The sequence below is a fragment of the Taudactylus pleione genome, unplaced genomic scaffold (assembly GCF_031769625.1).
Source record: "Taudactylus pleione unplaced genomic scaffold, aTauple2 ptg001060l, whole genome shotgun sequence".
In the NCBI taxonomy this organism is placed as follows: domain Eukaryota; kingdom Metazoa; phylum Chordata; class Amphibia; order Anura; family Myobatrachidae; genus Taudactylus; species Taudactylus pleione.
Genome location: NW_028285461.1, coordinates 2,097,726 through 2,119,028, shown reverse-complemented (window position 1 = coordinate 2,119,028; position 21,303 = coordinate 2,097,726). Strand labels below are relative to the sequence as shown.

The following is a 21,303-nucleotide window of genomic DNA, read 5'->3' as shown; positions in this document are numbered from 1 at the left end:
TTTAATCGTTGGTAACTAACATCGTTTGTTTGTGTGTATGCATGCAGCTTTAGCGATAATCATGGAATTTCAGTCTAAAGGTTCAGGCAACTTCCAGTGAAAATTACAAATTGCTGGGACAGGGGGATATATCCTAGACGGGTTTGGTACCGGATGTTGGTCAGAATCCAGACGCCGGCATCCCGAAAAGGTTAGGATACAGACACCTGTTAACTATCCTAGACCTCCCCCTCTCCCTGCCCCTAACCCTCCCCGCTGCCTAAACCTAAGTGCCTAACCCTAACCCACCCCCTAGTACATAACCCTAACCCCGCTAACCATAAGGACGCCGCCGTGCCTGGATTCTGACTGGTGCAGAGATTACGGTGCCAGCATCCCAACAGCCGGGACTAGGACTACAACCCTCCTAGAGAAGCACTCCATACTGGAGGGGACCGATCTTTACATTATTGTGCAGCACTACACAGAGATCTCATAACTGGCTTCTGTAAAGCTTCACAATTCAAAGGCTTCAAAAGAAGAACTTGCTACTTGAACATTAACAAAAATGAAAACAGAGAACGTTATAAACAATATTACCTACCACACGTGTTAGTATACAGTCCATTAAGTGACGCTGTAAATACTGTTGTGGTGTTATACTCCCCTGTGAGGATAGCAGCCCCTTAGACAACAGTGTAATGTATGAGAAGCGCTAGCCTGCGGCCATGTCCCTATAATACGATCACCGAGCTCTCCAGTGACATTTAGCATTCTTAAAATTTACTGTACACAATGGTTATATCGAACCAACATTCACAGAGGCAGCATTACAAGCTGCATACAGAAAACAGACATTAAAACACAGAGTAAAGGGGCCTATCCATTAGCAGATCTTTTTCAAAAGATGAAAAACGATTTATCCCTTGAAAATTCAGATATCCATCATGTACACGACAGATTTTTGCTAACGGCGAAAGATATTGCATGACATCATTCAGGGAGTGGATTTTTTTTATGTTTCTATTAATTTTCATTAAAAATATCGTTCATCATTCACCGCTTATAAACGGACAGATATTTCTAATATCTGTCAGGGATAAGCGATAATTGACCAACATGTTGGAGAGACGAAAAACAATTTGTCGGCCGCGGGAGTGCGCATCTGTCATCGCTCAGGGCCTATCCATGACGGATAAATTGAACGACTGAATTATATATCGTTCATCGTTCAAATTTATCTGCTAATGGATAGGCCCCTTTACAGTCACACACAAGCACCATTAGTGTCGAGTAGATGTGGGTCGTGCATCGGTCAAAACAATCTCATTTATTTAAAAGCTCCCGTAAAATATTATTTTGCTTTATTTTTGTTACTTTATTCCCCAATCTAAAATGGGTGTGATACAAAATGTCGACATTCAGGATGTCCATATTCAATGTCGACCGTGTGGCTTTGCACTGATGAGGTATGGATCCTTAAACTCTAACCACAGCATTACCCTAAAAAATAAATCGTGTGTAGGCATTTTATTGTAGACAAACGCCGTCCGGAGCGTCACAGAGGCGTGGCCTGTCTCCAGCAGGTGACGGCACAGAGTTTTTATTTTAGGTATGGGCACTATCTGATTATGCACACCACTGTATCTTAATAGTGTTTATGCACTATGTGGCGCCACTTATCTTCTTGCGGACAGATTTTTCCACTCGTGGGATAGAGAGTTTATATGAAGAGAGGAGCTGCGGTTTCATAGCTATAGAGACCTACTGCTGGTTTGAAACATTTATGCACCTGTGAATTCTTCAGTGCGGTGCATTACTTGTGAATCTCGGATTTACACAGAGCCTGTGGCATCTGCGGCATATATATATATATTTTTTTTTTTTACTAACCACTGTTAAATCAATTTCCCTGAACGACAATTTTATTTATTTTTATTCATTTTTTTAACAAATTTATTTGTATTGTACAAAAAATAATATAGTACAACAATATGTGCATAGGCAAAAAAGATATCAGGGGGTAAACAAAATGATAATATGCAATTGTGTAACGTATAGGCAGATATAGAAATATATTGATCTGAAACAAAAAAAATATGTAGAGTAATGAGAACGGCTAGATATCAAAACACATTGAAATAGACTGTAAATAACAGTGCAAAGCATAAGAAGAGGTCAATGGGAATCGTAAGAGCATGGAAAAGAGAGGAGAAAATAGAGAGAGAGGAAGAAGAAAAGGAAGAGAAGAAGAGGGGGAGTTGGGTAAGTAGGGGGGAGGCCTAATCCGGGTCTATGTTATACGTTGAGGAAACCTGAACAAAAATCGCCATGGCATAATGGAGACAATAAATAAAATAATATAAATGAATTGCAATCGTTAGAGTAGGAGATCCGAAAAGCCTGAGGGCAGGGTCCCATGTGCAGCGATGCTATTATATAAGAACCAGTCACACCAAACCACGAGAAACCTATGAGAGGTATTGTGGACATAAGCGGATTTCTTCTCCATGACCGCCACGTGCCAAATTTTATTTATAAAATTGTTGGCGAGAAGGTGGGTCAGTAACCTTCCATTGTCAAGCAATTAGACATCGAGCTGCATTTAAAATATGTGAAGAGAACTTATCAGCATGTTTATTAAGGCCCGCGAGTGGACAGCCAAGGAGGAAAAACCAGGGAGAGACTTAGGGCCTGATTCAGACCCACTCGCAAGCGGCTGTCCGCTCGCAAGTGGGTCGATGTTGTGCACTGAGCATGCGCACGACGGCGGGAGCTCCGTCGTGCGCATGCGCCAGACGCGACGAGCGAAGGACTTTCCTTCGCTCGTTGTGTCTGATCAAAGGGGGCGTGCTGTCGATGTTGATTGACAGCACGCCCCCTTTGGTGGGCGTGCCGGGGGCGTGCCTCCCTGACGGGGGCGTTCCCAAGGGAACGCCTACCGTCAGAAGCCGGCCCACTGACATCACTAGTGATGTCAGAGGGAGTGATTTTGGCTCTGATAGAGCCAAAATCACTCCGGGCCTTGCGGTTGAAAAACTCAACCGCAGGCTCCGGCTCGCAGTGGCGATGGTCGCGATGGTCAAGACCATCGTGGCCATCAAACTGCACGCTCGTATAGGCTGTGGGTGGTGACCCACAGCTATACAAGCGTCCAGGAGGACGCTCCATAATTATGGAGGGCGGCCCTCATTCAGAGCGTACGGCTCTGAATGAGGGCCTTAGTCAGTGGTACTTTAAGAATTTCTGATATGAGACTAGCAAGCCCATCCCAGAATTGTGCTATTTTAGGGCATGACCACCATATATGTAGGTAAGCACCCATCTTGCCACAACCTCTCCAACACCGGTCAGATGCTGAATGATACATTCTGTGCAAACGGGCAGTTACCAGGTACCGTATAAATAGGAAACCTTATGGGCATTCTCCTTTATTAAGGAGGAAATAGAGGATTTAGATACCCTCTCATGCACGACACAGGTGGACTCTCTAGATCTTTTTCCCACTGGAGTTCATGACCTGGTGTGTCCGGTAGATTAACATAGAGCAAAAAGGTTAAAAATAACAGTAGGATATACCTTTCATGAGAGGATTGTGGAGACACAAAGACTCATATGAGGTTAGAGATCTATCGATTGAGTTAAGGGGGAGGGAGTTAATGAAGTGTCAGTCTTCAATGTAAGCAAAAGTATTGATAGGAGTCATGTCGAATTTATTCCGTAAGGAACCCAGAGAGGCGCACACACCCGTATTGAGGAGATCAGACACCACCCTTGATCCATGAAGAAAAGCGAATGAGATTGAAACCCGGGGAAAACTCTGGATTAAACCACATAGGAGTAATGGGGGATGAATAGGAGGTAATGTTGTAGTGAGAGTTACAGTGATCCCAAGCGGGAGCATGTAAAGGAAATAACTGGGTGTGAGCGAGCAGACGGAGGCCTATCAGGTGCAACCATTCCTACAATAGAGGAGATAAAGGGGATATCGCACGAATTAGCGTACACACGGTCAGATTTGTACAATAATGATCCTATAGATGCGCAGCCACTTATAATTGCCATTGACCATCATCGGTAGTCCGTGCAAGCAAGCATACCTGGCCGATATCGACCAGGTTAGCCTGTTTACTATAGGGACCCGTGATCGTTAATCACGGGTCGTTGTAAGGGGCTTGCAGCATGTGTTGGATGATCAATTCCGATCATCCAACACATGCAGGACGATCAGATAACGTTCGTTATCCCATCGCCCCGCCGTCGTACCGTGTGTACGCACAATTAGATGGGTAGAGTAGTCATTTGTCGCCATTGGTAGTAGGGAGAAGGAGATAGAGAAAACTGAGACGGGGAGGTTTGGATTTCCATACAAATTGGACAAACCACCTGTGTGACAATTGTATCTTTAAATTGAAACAGCATGAATATGTACTTACATATAGCCTGCAACAACCCAAAATGATAATTATTAAGTTATTTATATAGTGCGCACACATTCTGCAGCACTTTACAGAGAATATATCAGTCATTCACAACAGCCCCTGCCCCAGTGGAGTTTACAATACACACACACACATACACACACACACCTGTATGATTTTTGGAGTGTGGGAGGAAAATAGAGCACCCCAGGGAAACCAACTTAAACATGGTGAGAACATACAAACTCCACACAAATAGACAGTGAGTCAGACATGCTAACCACTGCACCAACTACACTTCCCAAGATTATAATAAAGCCTGTGCTCTAGCTGACCTAGTTTACATTAATATGAAATGCTTCGATAAGGTGATCCGGGGGCCAAAGAAAAAGTCAGAGGGCCCGGTCTGGTACATTGGCCAGCAGCTAGACAGAACCGCTGGAGAATGTGAAGTTACAGACAACCATGGCATGCAACACAGAGAACCTCCCCTTATGTGCACATATTACCAGCTGCTGGTAAAAGTAATATGAATAGCTTCCAATAAAATAGCATGAGGAATAACAAACCAAGCATTAGCAAGCAATACATTCAGAACTGAAAGAAACTGGGACATGAATCCCTGTTCCACTTACTTAAAAAAACACAGGGAACATAAGGCCTGATTCAGAGATGTACGCTAACCCGATGGTTAGAGCACCTCTCCGATGTTTTGGGTCCTGTGATCTCGCTCACAAGCCCCGCCACCCTAAGCCGCAGCGGGCATCTGTGGGGTGGAGCGAGGGTGTGGCTGGCCACTGTCCCCGGGAAATGGGGGCGTGTCGCTTTCAAGGACGGACGAGGCCCAGGTCAGGCTAATGGTTGCGATGGGGATCCCAGGCCGGACCCAGCGATGGGATCGCACATGCAGCAAGGAGGTGTTAGTTTCCTACAGAGATCTCCCGCTACATTAACATTTTAGATAGACGGAATTGCACAGCCGTTAACAATACAGAAGCCGCCAAACTATATATTCCATCATAAATCTCTTAGTTACTAGCAGCGGGAGTTTCCCAATGCGGCCCCAGCTAGTGACAGTATTTCTGTTTAGCAATCACTGACGCCAGCACTAATGAACGATACAGCAACTAAAGGAAACACTTCATAAGGACGGGTCTATACTTCCCTTATAGGGAAGGCTGGAGTCCTATCTGCAGACTCTTATCTGTGCTCCCTGGAGAGCTAGAAAAAGAAAACAGGCAGCTATTTATAACAAGGGAGAAGCAGGGAAAGCCTTCTTCTGTCTACCACCCATCATTACCGCTAACATCACAGCACATTCTGCTGACAATTTCACCAGAAGAGTCATAAACAAGCGCACAGACAGTTCCAATCTACAGTGCATCCGGAAAGTATTCACAGAGCTTCACTTTTTCCACATTTTATGTTATGTTACAGCCTTATTCCAAAATGGAATAAATTAATTTTGTCCTCAAAATTCTACACACAATACCCCATAATGACATTGTGTAAAAAGTTATTTTTTTTTTTTTTAGATTTTTGCAAATTTAATTAAATAAAAAACCTAGATGGTTAGTTAGAATTGTCAAATAACACTCTTACTCCAGTTGATAGGTGGATTTAATTATACTATATCACAGTGTCTTATGTTTCTTTAACACAAAAATGATGAAACAACCTTATAATGTACAAAAAGAACTTTGTAATATGTAAGTTTTTGAATGTCTGTCAATAAAGAAAAATCTTTATTAAAAAAAAAAACCCCCTAAGAAATTTCATGTACATAAGTATTCACAGCCTATGCCATGAAGCTCAAAATTGAGCTCAGGTGCATCCTGTTTCCACTGATCATCCTTGAGATGTTTCTACAGCTTAATTGGAGTCTACCTGTGGTAAATTCAGTTGTTTGGACATGATTTTGAAAGGCAAACACCTGTCTATATAAAGGTCCCACACTTGATAGTGCACGTCAGAGCACAAACCAAACATGAAGTCCAAGGAATTGTCTGTAGACCTCCGAGACAGGATTCTCTCGAGGCACAAATCTGGGGAAGGGTACAGAAAAATATCTGCTGTTTGAAGGTCTCAATGAGCACAGTGGCCTCCATCACCTGTAAATGAAAGAAGTTCGGAACCACCAGGACTTCCTAGAATGGGCCGGACGTCTAAACTGAGCGATCGGGGGAGAAGGGTCCTAGTCAGGGGAGGTGACCAAGAACCCGATCGTCACTCTCCTCTGTGGAGAGAGGAGAACCTTCCAGAAGGACAACCATCTCTGCAGCAATCCACCAATCAGGCTTGTATGGTAGAGTGGCCAGACGGAAGCCACTCCTTAGAAAAAGCACATTGCAGCCCGCTTGGAGTTTGCCAAAATGCACCTGAAGGACTCTCAGACCATGAGAAACAAAATTCTCTGATGAGACAATGATTGAACTCTTTGGCGTCAATGCCAGGCGTTATGTTTGGAGGAAACACGCTCATCACCAGGCCAATACCACACCTACAGTGAAGCATGGTGGTGGCAACATCATGTTGTGGGGATGTTTTTCAGCGGCAGGAACTGGGAGACTAGTCAGGATAGAGGGAAAGATGAATGCAGCAATGTACAGAGACATCCTGGATGAAAACCTGCTCCAGAGCGCTCTTGACCTCAGACTGGGGCGACTGTTCATCTTTCAGCAGGACAACGACCCTAAGCACACAGCCAAGATATCAAAGGAGTGGCTTCAGGGCAACTCTGAATGTCCTTAAGTGGCCCGGACTTGAAGCTGATTGAACATCTTTGGAGATATCTGAAAATGGCTGTGCACCGACGCTTCCCATCCAACCTGATGGAGCTTGAGAGGTGCTGCAAAGAGGAATGGGCGAAACTGCCCAAAGATAGGTGTGCCAAGCTTGTGGCATCATATACAAAAAGACTTGATGCACCTTTGGCAGCAATTACAGCCTCAACAAAGTATTGAGCAAAGGCTGTGAATGGATGGTACATGTGAATTCTTAGGTTTATTTTTTTAAATTAAATTTGCAAAAATCTCAAAAAAAACTTTTTACAAGTTGTCATTATGGGGTATTGAGTGTAAAATTTGAGGACAAAAATGAATTTATTCCATTTGGAGTAAGGCTGTAACATAACAAAATGCGGAAAAAGTGAATACTTTCCAGATGCACTGTATATCATATTCTTCTTCTAGGTTTCCTTTTAGAAGGCTGCAAATTCTTGTTTACATCTATCACATGATTGGACTTTGCAGTGCATTTAAATAGAGAGACAGCCATTTATGGTTTTTGGAATGATTTGATTGCGGTGCTCATATTGCTGGGGCTGCGATTATAGAGAGTTTGGATACACACTGACATATACTGGCCGATCAATTTTCACATACATATCGCATCGGCTGTGCCGCACAGCCAACGGACAGATATATCTGCTGACATATCTGTCCATCGGCAAGTGAGCATGGGCGGTCTGCAGCGGCAGAAGATGATGGTCGTTCAGCGTATATGAACGACCATCTACAGATATACAGTGCCTTTCAAAAGTATTCACCCCCCTTGGCTTTTTACCTTTTTTGTTACATTACAACCTGTAATTTATTTATTTTATCTGAATTTCATGTGATGGATCTGCAGCATATTTGAAACAATACACAAATATACAATAAAATACAGGTTGGACGTAAAATACAATAAGTCACTCAATTAAATATACTGCAAACAAATATAATTACAGTAAATTTGTATAAAAGAATAGAGGACACATCGTGCGAGCAAAATAAACTCTTTCAAACAATAGGGGGATCATAATCAATTAACCTCATTAAATACCATGAAGTCAATGAAAAACATTGAACCAGTAATTGTTGAGTCTGAGAAGGGAGGATAGAAATATAGCTCTCCCAAACTTAAAAAAAAAACTTAACTGAAAATGGAAAATAAAATTCAGAAAATTGGCATGTGCACATGTCCAGCTATTCACCACCTTTGCTATGAAGCCCCTCAAAAGTTCTGGTGCAACCAATTACCTTCAGAAGTCACATAATTAGTGAAATGAAGTCCACCTGTGTGACATCTAAGTGTCACTTGATCTGTCAGTATAAACGCACCTTTTCTGAAAGGCCCCAGAGGCTGCTACACCACTAAGCAAGAGGCATCACACCATGAAGACCAAGGAGCTCTCCAAACAAGTCAGGGACAAAGTTGTTGAGAAGTACAATTCTGGGTTGGGATATAAAAAAAATATCCAAATCTTTGATGATCCCCCGGAGCACCATCAAATCCATCATCATCAAATGGAAAGAACATGGTACCACAACAGACCTGCCAAGAGAAGGCCGCCCTCCAAAACTCACAGACCGGCAAGGAGGGCATCAGAGAGGCAGCACAGAGACCAAAGGTAGCCCTGAAGTAGCTGCAGAGTTCCACAGCAGAGACTGGTGTATCTGTGCATGTGACCACAATAAGCTGTACACTCCATAGAGCTGGGCTTTATGGAAGATTGGCCAGAAAAAAGCCATTACTTAGTGATAAAAATAAGACGACATGATTTGAGTTTGCCCAAAGGCATTTGGACGACTCCCCAAATGTATGCAGGAAGGTGCTCTGGTCAGATGAGACTAAAATTTAACTTTTCGGCCACCAAGGAAAACGCCATGTCTGGCGCAAACCCAACACATCCCATCACCTCAAGAACACCATCCCCACAGTGAGACATGGTGGTGGCAGCATCATGCTGTGGGGATGTTTTTCAGCAGCAGGGACTGGGAAACTGATTAGAGTCGAGGGAAAGATGGATGGTGCAAAATACAGGGATATTCTTGAGCAAAACCTGTTTCAGCCTGCCTGTGTTTTGAGACTGGGATTGAGGTTCACCTTCCAGCAGGACAATAACCCGATGCATACTGCTAAAGCAACACTCCAGTGGTTTAAGGGGAAACATTTAAATGTGTTGGAATGGCCTAGTCAAAGCCCAGATCTCAATTCAATTGAGAACTGTGGTCAGACTTGAAGATTGCTATTCACAAGCGGAAACCTTCCAACATGAAGGAGCTGGAGCAGTTTTGCCTTGAGGAATGGGCAAAAATCCCATGGGCAAGATGTGGCAAGCTCATAGAGACTTATCCAATGCGACTTGCAGCTGTAATTGCCGCAAAGGGTGGCTCGACACAGTACTGACTTTAGGGGGGTGAATAGTTATGCACGCTGAAGTTTTCTGTTATGTTGTCCTAAATGTTGTTTGATTCACTATATATATATATATTTATATATATATTAAAAAAAAAAAAACACAACTTCACGGTTGTAGGCATGTTCTGTGAATGAAATGATGCACACCTTCGCACAATCCATTTTAATTCCAGGTTGTGAGGCAACAAAACATGAAAACTGCAAAGAAGGTGAATACTTTTGCAAAGCACTTTATTCTGCAGATATATCTGCTAGGTGTGTACCCTTAGAATGTGCAGATGACAGCAGCTTGTGCCAGCAATCAATGGAAAGATATCAGAATGATGCAGTGCAATTCAGTTTGGCTTCTGCAACCGGCAGCACCATTGCAGGTTCCCGTGGGTGCCAGCCCTCCCACTCCTCGTCTGATTTGAAAATAGGTATGGCATTAAAATCTGGTCAGCTATTCACACACTCAGCTGACGGAAGGTGGTCTCCATAATGCTATGGGTCACATGGTAGTGCTACATGAGACTGCACTCCAATGCAAACTCTGCACAACAGGACGGGATGGAAGGATAAAGGTAAATAATAGTACACATGTATAGGATCATTTAAATCTAGTGGTCCTGTAATTAATGACCGATGGACTGTACAACATTTTAGTGCAGCAGAATCGTTCTCCTCTCCCAATTGGCACACAGATACGTCAGAGCCAACATGAAAAGGGGAGGGAAATGTACTGTCCTACACCATGAATACCAGGCCTATTTATATGAGGTTGGTTCAGTAAGTAAGGTAACAAGACCTCTCACGGGGGTAATGTTCTCTATTTCATTCTAATTTCCCGTCAGGCCAGGTAGCCCACTGCTGCCCCTCATGTCTATTAGACTGCGCTTCATATCAGTCACACTGTCCCCAACATCAGCTGTAGGATGGCGGTAACATGGTCAGACATTGAGGTGCGTAGGGTGATCAGATTTGTGCATCAGCAGTTTGGTTTTTGTGAACGTATGTGAGTTGCATCGGTACCCAGCATGAACACTTTTCCCTATACCCCAGTTGCTCATGAATGATATTGTGCACAGTATCCACTGATATGTTCAGTTAGCAGTCAGTCAGCAATATCCACTAACTCAAATGCATTTGTCCTCCAGAATCAGACTTTCAGTGCGGCACTAATAGTCAACCGTGGTGGACGTGCTTAGCCGGCCGGATCGCTGCTCATCTTGGACGTCTGTCCTGCTGTTATCAAATTCAGTGCGCCAAACCCAAGCCTGTTTCTGTGACATCACGTTCTCACTGTAAACCTCAACAAGTGGGTGATGAATTTCAGCTGCTGATGTGCCTTTTAGATGCAGACATCTGATCACACATCACACCCCAATGTCTGATCAGGTTTCCTCCAGCCGCGCCAGCTTACAACTGATGTTGGGACAGTATGACCGATATGAGGCGCAGTGTAATGGCCATGAGGGGCAGCAGTGGGCTACCTGCTCTGGCCTGGCGGGAAATTAGAATGAAATGGAGAACATTACACACGCGAGAGGACTTGTTACCTTATATACTTAACCACCCTACACATACATACAGAGGTGCCTTCATACACTATTGCTGCAGTCGGGCCAAACAGCCCTTCTCGTCACGCCAGGTCCTGTCTGACTCAGTTTACGCAGAGCAACTTTTTCGGCAGAAAAAAATGAATCTTAGTAGCAAATGGATGCGACAAACTGCTTCACCGATTAATTTGATATGTGACACACACAAAAGTGTCACAAGTCAAATTAATCAGTGAAGTGAATGGTCACATCACATTGCGTCCAAATTGCTTTTCAAGTGAAAAGACACTCAGCGCAAGCAGAGACGCACAGTATTTGGCGGCTCACTCATGCCAGGTGTCTCGCGCCGCGTGGCGCATTGAGGCTAGATGAGGACACATCTGTATGCTTCTATGCACTACTCATAGGCCCGTATTCCATTTAAGGCGAAAAGTACAGACTTTTCGAATGCTGGACTTTTCGCCTCATTCGCCTGTTTTCCAGGCGGAAAAGTATCGTGCGCGTGCCCGCTATTCCCCGTATTCAATTCCAAAGTAGGCAAAATCGGGAACAGGCGAAACTTTGATCAGCGAAAAAAATACGGGAATTTTCGGGAAATAATTGTAGGACCCCTCTAAAGATATCCAAACCTGGGGGATCACTATGGGTACCCCCGTTTTTACCTGCAAAAGAAAGTCGAATTTTTATATAGCCGCGGCAGGTGTTTTTTTCCAGACATTGAAGTAGTGATTTTTTTTTTCGTTTTTAAAAGTGGTCCCATCAAATTTTGGGTACATGAAAATGGGTACTAGCATATTTTTTAAGTCCCTAAAGTAAATTTTTTTAATTCTGCAAAAAAACACCGGTCACTAATAGCCTATTCTAGAAAACACCTGCCGCATACTTACAGAATACCCCTGTACCTATATCGCTATATTTAAACACTGTTCCCCTATTTTTTATTTTTTTCACCCCAAAATTTAAAAAATGTTTTTTTTTGGGGTGTCCAGATTTAATTTTTTTTTTCCCACATGTCGTTTTAAGGAGCCATTCCCAAGGGTGCAGGCAATTTTTTAAGCCTGCACCCCTAAACCCCAATTCTGCACTTTTTTTCACCTGCTAAAGGCAAGTGAAAAATTATCCCCGTTTTTTAAAATTGACTTTTCACACCATCTACGAAAAAAACGGGAATCATCGGGAAATATGCCTGGGACCCCCCTAAAAGATGTCCAGACATAGGGGATCACTATGGGTACCCCCATTTTTGCCTGCTGATGGAAGTCAGGGTTTGTAATAGCCGCGGCAGGTGCATACTTGCGGCTATGAAGAAGGGCTGAAGAATAGTTATTTAAAAAAAAAAAAAAAAATCCATCAAATTTGGGGTACATGAAAATGGGGGTAAGCATATTTTTAAGTCCCTAAAGTTATTTTTTTAAATGATGCAAAATGTACCTGCCGCTACTCTGCGCAATGAAGAAAAACACCTGCGGATTTAATTTGTCTATTTTAGAAGTGGTTTTTCGGGTTGTTTTTTTTCCACTTCCCAAAAAAATAAAAAATATATGGGCTGTCCCGTTTTTTTTTTATTTTTTACACAATTTATTTTTAAATGACATTCCCAAGGGTGCAGGCTATTTTTTTTTTAAGCCTACACCCCTAAACCCCAATTCTGCACTTTTTTTCGCCATGTAAAACATGGTGAAAACTTATCCCCGTTTTTTTCAAAGACTTTTCGACCCGGCGAAAAGTCTTTGAAATTGAATACGGGGATAATTGAAACATGCGAAAATGACGTCATCGGTGATAATTTATCGCCGATTTCGACTTTTCGCAGCCTAATTGAATACCCCCCTCTGTCTATGAATTAAACAGGAAACAAAGCCAAAAGTCAAACACTTGTTGGTAAACAACAGTTGCAAAGACGCCTTTAAATGTATTGCACATGGTGGAAGACACTTTGCAATACTTTGTCCACCGCAAGCCTAGGAAAATGCAGAACTAGGAAGCGAAGCACTGCAGTATCCTTTTATCAGGCCTCTTATAAAGGAGTACTTGTAGACACAGATAGGCTGAGCACAACAACCATGGCATGCTATGCAAGGCACGTCAGAAATGTCTTATCTAGCGCTGCAGGCCAACACGAAGAGTCAGCTCATGCCCGAGTAAGGGGCTGGTTAGACAAAGGCTCCCCCAGAAGCTTCAAGATACCAAAAAAAGTTGACATTCCAATGGGCTGCTCAGGAAAACATGTTGTAACAAGCCCTCGGGCCCCCAGAGATGCACTGAACAGAGTGGAAATGCAGAGTGATGGGTTTCAGGATTATGGTGAAGACAGTTACTGATACAGTAATATCCTCGCTAAACTCAAGGTTATTACTTCTGCAAATGCTGCCTGTCCTTTCTGCTAACACTAGGTCCAAAGAGGTCTGTGTATTACTCCTATCAAATATAGGTGTCCTGTCATGCAAATGCAATGTACAAAACAATCTCAGTTGTCACAGTAAGATCCCTACAAAGGTTTCAGTTAGGAATGTAAGAATATGCCCATTCTGCCTATAAAAATTTTGCTATGACGAAACAAAACAAAGTGACCTTTTAAAGCCTAGCTGTATTTAAAGTTTCCCAAGAAGTATTACAGAGATCATCTGCTACGGCCAGCTAGGATACGTAAACACGGAACGCCGAAACAGAACACATCTAACAGGAATAGCGTGCTTCTGCAAACATAAGCTGCAAGCCTTCCTTTTAGCTATTTGCAATGTAAATAATTCTTAATAAACACAGGAGAGAAAATGCAGACTATGGTCCCAGAAAAGCACAACGTTGCTGCTGCAACTTCATACAGAGTACGAGTATGATCCCAATGGGCTTGGATGGTCCTCGTGTTCTTTCATTTCTTCATAAGCTTCAAATTTAGGAGCCATGGGCACCCATGAGAGAGGCATGTGTGTTTGTAAAGGGAAACATTTGTCAGTACAATATACTGAATACAACATTCTGTGGGGGCCTTTAAATCCTTACATTTTAAAAGGGTCTGTGACATAGAAAAGGCCATAAAAGAGCCATTGTGATATACTGTAATGTACAGATAACAGAACTACTTCAAACTTGCCCTGCTATAAACAGAGCACAATGATAAATTGGGCAAAGTTCTCAGCACCCAAAGCTGTTGAGGGAAAAGTCGTCATCAATATCTTGAGCCAAATGTTATAACTTCTAAAAGGAAACCTAGCAGCCCTATTCCAGAGGAAACTCTGCACCACCTCTGAGGCCTCTGTGAAAGAATGCTTAGAGTAATGAGGTATCAGTCCCAGCCTGGGGTACAATGGCGTATTAGAACATGTGTAAAGTCTTACCAGCAACTTCCACAATCTGATGCCGGGCAATGTCGTAGTAAGGGTCATTCCAGCGCAGGTGAGTGGCGGGGTCAGGAGAGGCCTTTGAGTCATCAGCTGCATGGAAAACATAATACAGGCATTATACAGATAGCCTCCCAATATCTCACTTACAAGTTATATCAGAGGCATATGGAAATATTTTTTGGGGCCATACAGAGAGATAGAGATAGATATATATATATATATATATATATATATATATATATATATATATATATACACACACATATACACACAAAAAATTTATATTCCTTTTTTTTTCTCTTTTTCTCTTCCTCCATGAGTATTTCCATGTATGTTATATATTAAATGCAGTGTTCTCCCCAGGCTGTTTTGTTTTCCGCCCGGAAAGAGCCTCCCTGTCACACGGCACTCTCAATAATGCATCACCTGCCGCCCGGCATTCTCACTCACCCAGCGGGACCCTCACCAAAGCGTCCTTGTTGCCAGCTACTATTACCAACGCACAGTATGGACGCCGAATAAAGGGGATGGAAGATGGCACTGTGACGTTGGTGCAGCTCAACTTTTGGTTGCATCATAGTGCAGGGTGACGTCAGGCTGGAGGGCAGAGACCCCTCCCACTAAATAAAAGCAAAAAGGCAGAATGTGAAGGAACTAGCCATGTCCATAAGGCACTTACTGATTTACAAAGTATCTGTCATCTGCACAATAGAACCTCAGCAGTGCAGTCAATGATTAACAAGAGACTGTGGATCTAGACAGGCATTGCTTGACAGCTGGGTGCCTGCAACCCCAGGTGATGTTAAAGACGCTGCCGGTAACTTATTGAACATGCACAGCACATTGAAAGTGCACCCCGAGAGTGCAAAGGCGCTCCAATGAAAATACAGGCTGACCCTGAACCCTGTATCTTGATCCCTTCGGGAAGCAGTCGTCGGCATCCTGACAGGTGTCGGGATTCCGGCATCGTTATCCTGACGTCTGGCATGCCATCTGCTGGCATCTTGACTTGATCCCATGTAATGTAATATTTGCAGGAGAGCACGACACGAGGCTGACAGTTTCCACTTCTCTTTGGTTTGTTTCTTCAGACTGCTTTTAATTATTTATAATGCTGCCGTTTTCACAATATTAAGCGACTATCATGGCAGTCAGTCACATGGCAGATGTGGTGATGTACTGAGCAGAGAGACTTTGTAATTCCGCTCTGAGTTTTGCTTTCCTAATGACATCCTCCCACTTCCCCCACCTGACATGCTGAGAGTTTTGACCCTGTGGTAGCAATCCAGGGGTGATGAAAGGAGATGGATTTGCAGGAGGACGGTTATATAATTGACTGGCATCAGATACATGCTTACAAAAGGTACTTAACTCACCTTACAGGAAAAAGAAAATAATGGAAGATTGCCGCTTTAAGGACTATTAGAGCTCCATAAATAGTATAAACCAGTGGTTCGCAGACTGTGTGCCGTGACACCCTGGGACACCTGGGGACACTTGCAGGGGTGCCTCAGGTTGGTGTTTCAGCACCAAATCAAATAATTTATGGTCAATGTAGTGTAAATATCTGGGTAAACAGAAGTTGGTCTGTTTGTTTACTTGTTTGTTGTCTGTCCGGTCAAGCAGCCGGACACCCCTGCACCGTTTGGAATGAAACCAATGCGAGGTGGTCCAGTTGGATCATGGCCAGGTTTTAGGGGGGTTAGGGACCTATCGTTGGTGTAGGCTCGGCAGAACTTTGACCCAAAGAGTCTGTTCTGAGCCTTCCACTGGATGGATTTGGACGAAAACTTCAGGGTGGTAACATTGGATCCCTGAAGACATACTAAGGGGTTGAGGTCATTGTCAGACCTCCCGTTGCTGTACGCTGGGCACAACTTTGACCCAGGTAGCTTGTTCAGGGGCTTCCACTGGATGGATTTGGACGACATCATAATTTGGACGAAAACTTCAGAGTGGTAACATTGGATCCCAGAAGACATACTAGGGGGTTGAGGTTCTGATTGGATCTCCCAATGGTTTACGCTGGCCAGAACTTTGATCCAGGGAGCCTGTCCTGGGCCTTCCATTGGATGGATTTGGATGAAAACTTCAGAGGGGTGGCACTGGTCTGGGATGCTTAATGGAGTAGTTGGGGTCCCGTTCGGACCACACGGCGGAGTGTGTCAGGCAATACTTTGACCCAGGGAACCTGTACTGTGTCTTCCACTGGATGAATTTGGACGACATCCCATAATAAAAAAAACTTTACTAAGATTTAAACCCAGGGGCATCGCAGGTATTCAGCTAGTGTAAAATACATCTTTATATAAAAAATATAAAAAACACACACACACACACAATTCTCCCGGGATGTGTTGCCGGATGTTCGGCTGTGCACACCATGAAAGAATACAGAATCAGTAACTATCATGCACAAGTACAAAAGGTGCAGGAAAAAAGTTGATGTTACTGGCCACGAAGTGACTTCACCTGACTGTTCTGGCAATCACTTCGTGGCCATGGCTTAGAATTGCATCTCCCCCCCTCCCATAGTGTTTCTGGGAGAGAGTTGTATAAATTCTAGGCAAAACAGGATTCATTTAAATATTAGATAAGGCTGCCAGTTATGCAGCTTTCCCCCCGATTGCATCAAGGTAGCGCTCAACCACTTAGATTCTGACATGGCAAATCACTAGTCCCCACTATCACCTGACGGGGAGTAGTCCTGTACATCATCTGAGGGCCAGTTCCGGTCGTCTAGAGAGGCCAGTTTCAGCTGCTCCAGGGATTGTGTGGTATTATCCTTTTCCAGGTCATCCTGCAGGTCCGATAATGCTTCGGAATTCATTTTGTTTTCTGCAAGAAATGGGCAAAATCAGCAAGTTTAGAAGAGTTTTTAATACATCCATGATATTACACATACACACGGCTATGAGATTCTGGACTTTTCTGGATAGGGTGTTTTCCAAGTGACCCGGAGCCCAATGTCTACAATCTGCTAAAACACACATTGCCCCTAGTGTTCGTCTCCTTGTTACATTATTCAGCAGTATTAAAACTGACCATACAATGAAACATAATCTGGACAATTTACACATCACACATGAACAATAACTGACAAACGCTCAAAACACGCCAAAAACAATCACCATCTTTAACTCAGACCAGTGTGTGGTAATTACCGATGGTTTGTGGGCATTTCTACCCGATAGTTTAATGATGAAGATGAAATGTCACATTTCACGAAATGTAGGAAGAAAAAACAATTTCTCACTACGGATCGCTGGTCTTGTAAAATTGTTTAAATCATGACGAGAATTTGCTCAATGAAGGGAGTCACTTCATGAATCATTGACATCACTCAGACCATCGTACGGTTTATCGCATTGTCTAGCTTTATGTAGATCACATATGTTGTGTATACCTACTTACAGGTACAACTCTACAAAATAACCTGCTGTGATCTCTAGGTTATTTCTGATTTACATACCTCCAGACAGGTTGGGTACGGGATGCTGGCACTCGGAATCCTGGCGGACAAAATACGGATGCCGGCATCCCGTTAGGATCACCTGTTGGTAAGTATCCTAACCCTACCCATAAACCTTCCTCCTCGGAACCTAAACCTAACCCTCTCCCTATCCTTACCGTTGGGATGCTGGCGCCGGTAAACTACATCCTCTCCAGACATCCAACATAACCATAATACAGTGGTGGGAAATAGACCAATGCTATACAAATAGAGGATGATATTATTTAGAATACATAATTGTATGCAAAAGTTTGCTCAGACTGCATGCTACACCGATTGTAAGGGGCAGATGCAATTATGGACAAGTCTATGGAGTATTTTGGGGTACATTAAAGTCTGTAGTGATATTTAAGTGTGTGCACACAAGTTTGTAAAAAGTTGAAAAACTTGCAACTCCCATCTGGAAGCTCAAAACCCCCCTTTCCTATCAATATAACACCCAACATACATGCCCCACATCATTTACACCTCTACATACATCCCACATAATTAAAACACATCTTTCTGCTTTTTAGAAAAAATGACAAGCCTTTAATAGCCCATATTTATAAACCACTTAATACATTATACATTCCCTTAAATTAGGGACTTCACCCTACTTTTCACCTACGCTGGAGTTAGAGCTAAAATGCGCTTTAATTCCCATTGAGACCAATGTTAATGCAGATTTCTAATTGAATAGCAAAACCCTGTCTGCGTGTTAACCAATTTCGGCAAACTCGCAGCTTATTGAAACTGCCCTCGAGTGTGAAGAAGCCAATATAACCTCTCCAGGGTTCAAACTTTAAAATGACATTTTAAATCTACAATTACTAATATAAGAGAATATGCCATGTGCAAAAGTTTAATATTTTTTTTTTCCCTTTAGACTTTTTACTATGGCTCACAAAAAACAAAAAACACAACAACCGTTTTATATTGGCACAACTTCTTGGAAATAGAGAATATGAGGTTATGCATGAAGATATTTAGTATAATGACCCAGAATTATTTAACCCAAGAACTTTCTGGAGTTTTGTTTTAACACTAACAGGGGAACATGGTGTAGTCCCAGGTATTCTCATACAGATTATTCTCCTATAAACAGCACTTTATTACTAACGCCATCCGAGCCCCAACCGCAGGCTCTTTGTAGTCACATCCCCCATTCATCCTTGGTGTCCCTCAGTCACCCACTCCCCGTACCATAAAGTTCAAGTATATTCTTTGTAGCATTTATACACATTTACAAGCCTGGAATTATTAGTTAAAACATTAACTGAAATATATAATTATTTCCAGCCAGTTAAGATGGCTCTATAATGTATTATGAGACTCACCCATATTACCACTGTGCTGGATGGTTCATTTGCCATGCACTTTTGCTTTAAAGCTGAAAACAATTGCTGAAAAAAAAAAAAAAATAGTTTTAGTCACCGTAAAAAAATCTCTTCCTTGGAGTCCATCTGGGGGATGCTGTTACCTCTGGGTTATGCATAGGGAGGTGTGGAGTCGGGCACAAACTAATTAAAACTGTCTCTCACCCCTTATGTGGTCCCTCCTCTTCCACTAGAACCTCAGTCTATGTTTAACAAAGTCGGAGAAAGACCCACAAAATAACAGAGAACCAACAGGTATCTAGTAAGAAACCAAACAAGGGAGGGATCCCGGTATCCCCCAAATGGACTCCAAGGAAGAGATTTTACAGTGAGTAAATTTCGTATTTCCTTTATCATCCATATGGGGGATGCCATTACCTCTGGGATCTACCAAAGCAAGCCAATTTAAGGGGCGGAGCTTCGGAACACTGGCGTCTCTTGCTCCAAATGTATGAAAGTGGTAACATTTTGTAAAAGTGTGTACGGATGACCAGGTAGCTGCTCTGCACAATTGCTCTACTGAGGCACCATGCCGCGCAGCCCAAGTACCCCCGAAAACACGAGTCGAATGAGCCCAAATTGAAGCCGGAACCGTCACATATGAAGACAAATATGCCTGCCGGATGGCAGATATGACCCATCTATTGGTGGATCCTTTCGACGCTGGCCAGCCTTTTTTTGGTGCATCAATCAACACCATCAAAGAATCCGTACGCCTCAAAGACGCAGTGTAAACAGAGTACCAAGTAAATGCGTAACGCACGTACCACATCTTACAGTGCTGAGGAAGATCCTTCACTAGTCACTGAAGCCTGGCGAAAAGGCTGGAAGGACGATATCCTGGTTAATGTGGAAAGTCGATACCAGTTTTGGGAGAAAAGAAGGTTTAGTGCGTAACACCCACCTATCCTCAAGAAAAATGAGAAGCGGAGCTTTACAAGAAAGAGCCGCTAACTCAGTTATTCTTCTGGCCGAGGCAATGACCAAAAGAAAAACAACCTTCAAAGTGAGGTAACTGAATTATACAGATTCCAATGGCTCAAAAGGTGCCTTTTGAAGTGCCTACAAAACTAAGGAGCTCATTCAGACCCGCTCGCTAGATGCATTCGCTCGCTCCCTGCGTATGCAAATCCAGTGCACACCCAGCAAGACAGGCGATCGCACGGCAAGGCATTAGCACGCCCACTATGTCTTGTCGTGCATTCGCTAAGTGTATGCACATGCCCCCCAGCCATTCTTAAGACGCCCACTTGCGCACGTCAACCCCTGTCAACACCTACAAACGGCCTCTCCTGTCACTCACTCTGCTGGGCAGTCTATGTGCAGTGAGCAAACGCATCCCGATCTCTCGCACTGGTTCGCGCACGTGCATTGCAAAGCGTATGCATGCGCAGAAAGCGACTATCGGCCAGCTACGAGCATTCGCATCATAGCGTAAGAGTCTGAATCAGCTCCTAAATTCAAGTAACAAGGAGGAACCGGCAAAACATAAGGAGGCTGTATGCGAAGAACCCCCTGCAAGAAGGTTTGAACTTTAGGAATGTTGGCCAATTTTCGGCCGAAATTTATCCCTTAAGGGAGGACAACCTAAGTCCCTTAACCAAACCATCCTGCAGAAAAGATGACACACTCAGAACCTTTCAGGTTTAAACTTGCGTCGTTCACACCAAGAAAAATATATATCTTCCATACCCGATGATAAATCTGGGAAGTGACTGGTTTGCGAGCCTGTATCATGGTTTTTCTAACAGATTCTGAAAACCCTTCGGCCCTCAAGATGTTGGATTCAAGAACCATGCCGTCAAAGCCAAACGAGGCAAAATCGGGGTGACGGCATGGTTGTTCATATATATGCAACGGTCGTGGTAATGTCTGATTGGATTTGCACTGGTAGGCTCCTTAAAAGGGATTGAGCCTGAACCAATGCATGCCAAACCGCCCTTAATTCCAGTAGATTGCTGGAAAGAG

At 43.3% G+C, this 21,303-nt stretch overlaps 1 protein-coding gene across 2 annotated transcripts in view; it reads right to left on the bottom strand.

The window, feature by feature from the left end:
* The window catches only part of ARHGAP1 (Rho GTPase activating protein 1), a 72,716-nt gene that overhangs the window by 30,940 nt on the left and 20,473 nt on the right, over window positions 1-21,303 (bottom strand). The window contains exons 2-4 of one of the 2 annotated variants that reach the window (XM_088461475.1): window positions 19,297-19,362; window positions 17,155-17,301; window positions 14,458-14,553 (exon numbers count right to left, since the gene is read on the bottom strand). In XM_088461475.1, coding sequence (XP_088317601.1) covers window positions 14,458-14,553; window positions 17,155-17,301; window positions 19,297-19,300 — 247 coding nt within the window. In that variant the 5' untranslated portion in view covers window positions 19,301-19,362. The remainder of the gene's footprint in view (window positions 1-14,457; window positions 14,554-17,154; window positions 17,302-19,296; window positions 19,363-21,303) is intronic. The other variant, XM_088461476.1, reaches the window with a different exon arrangement.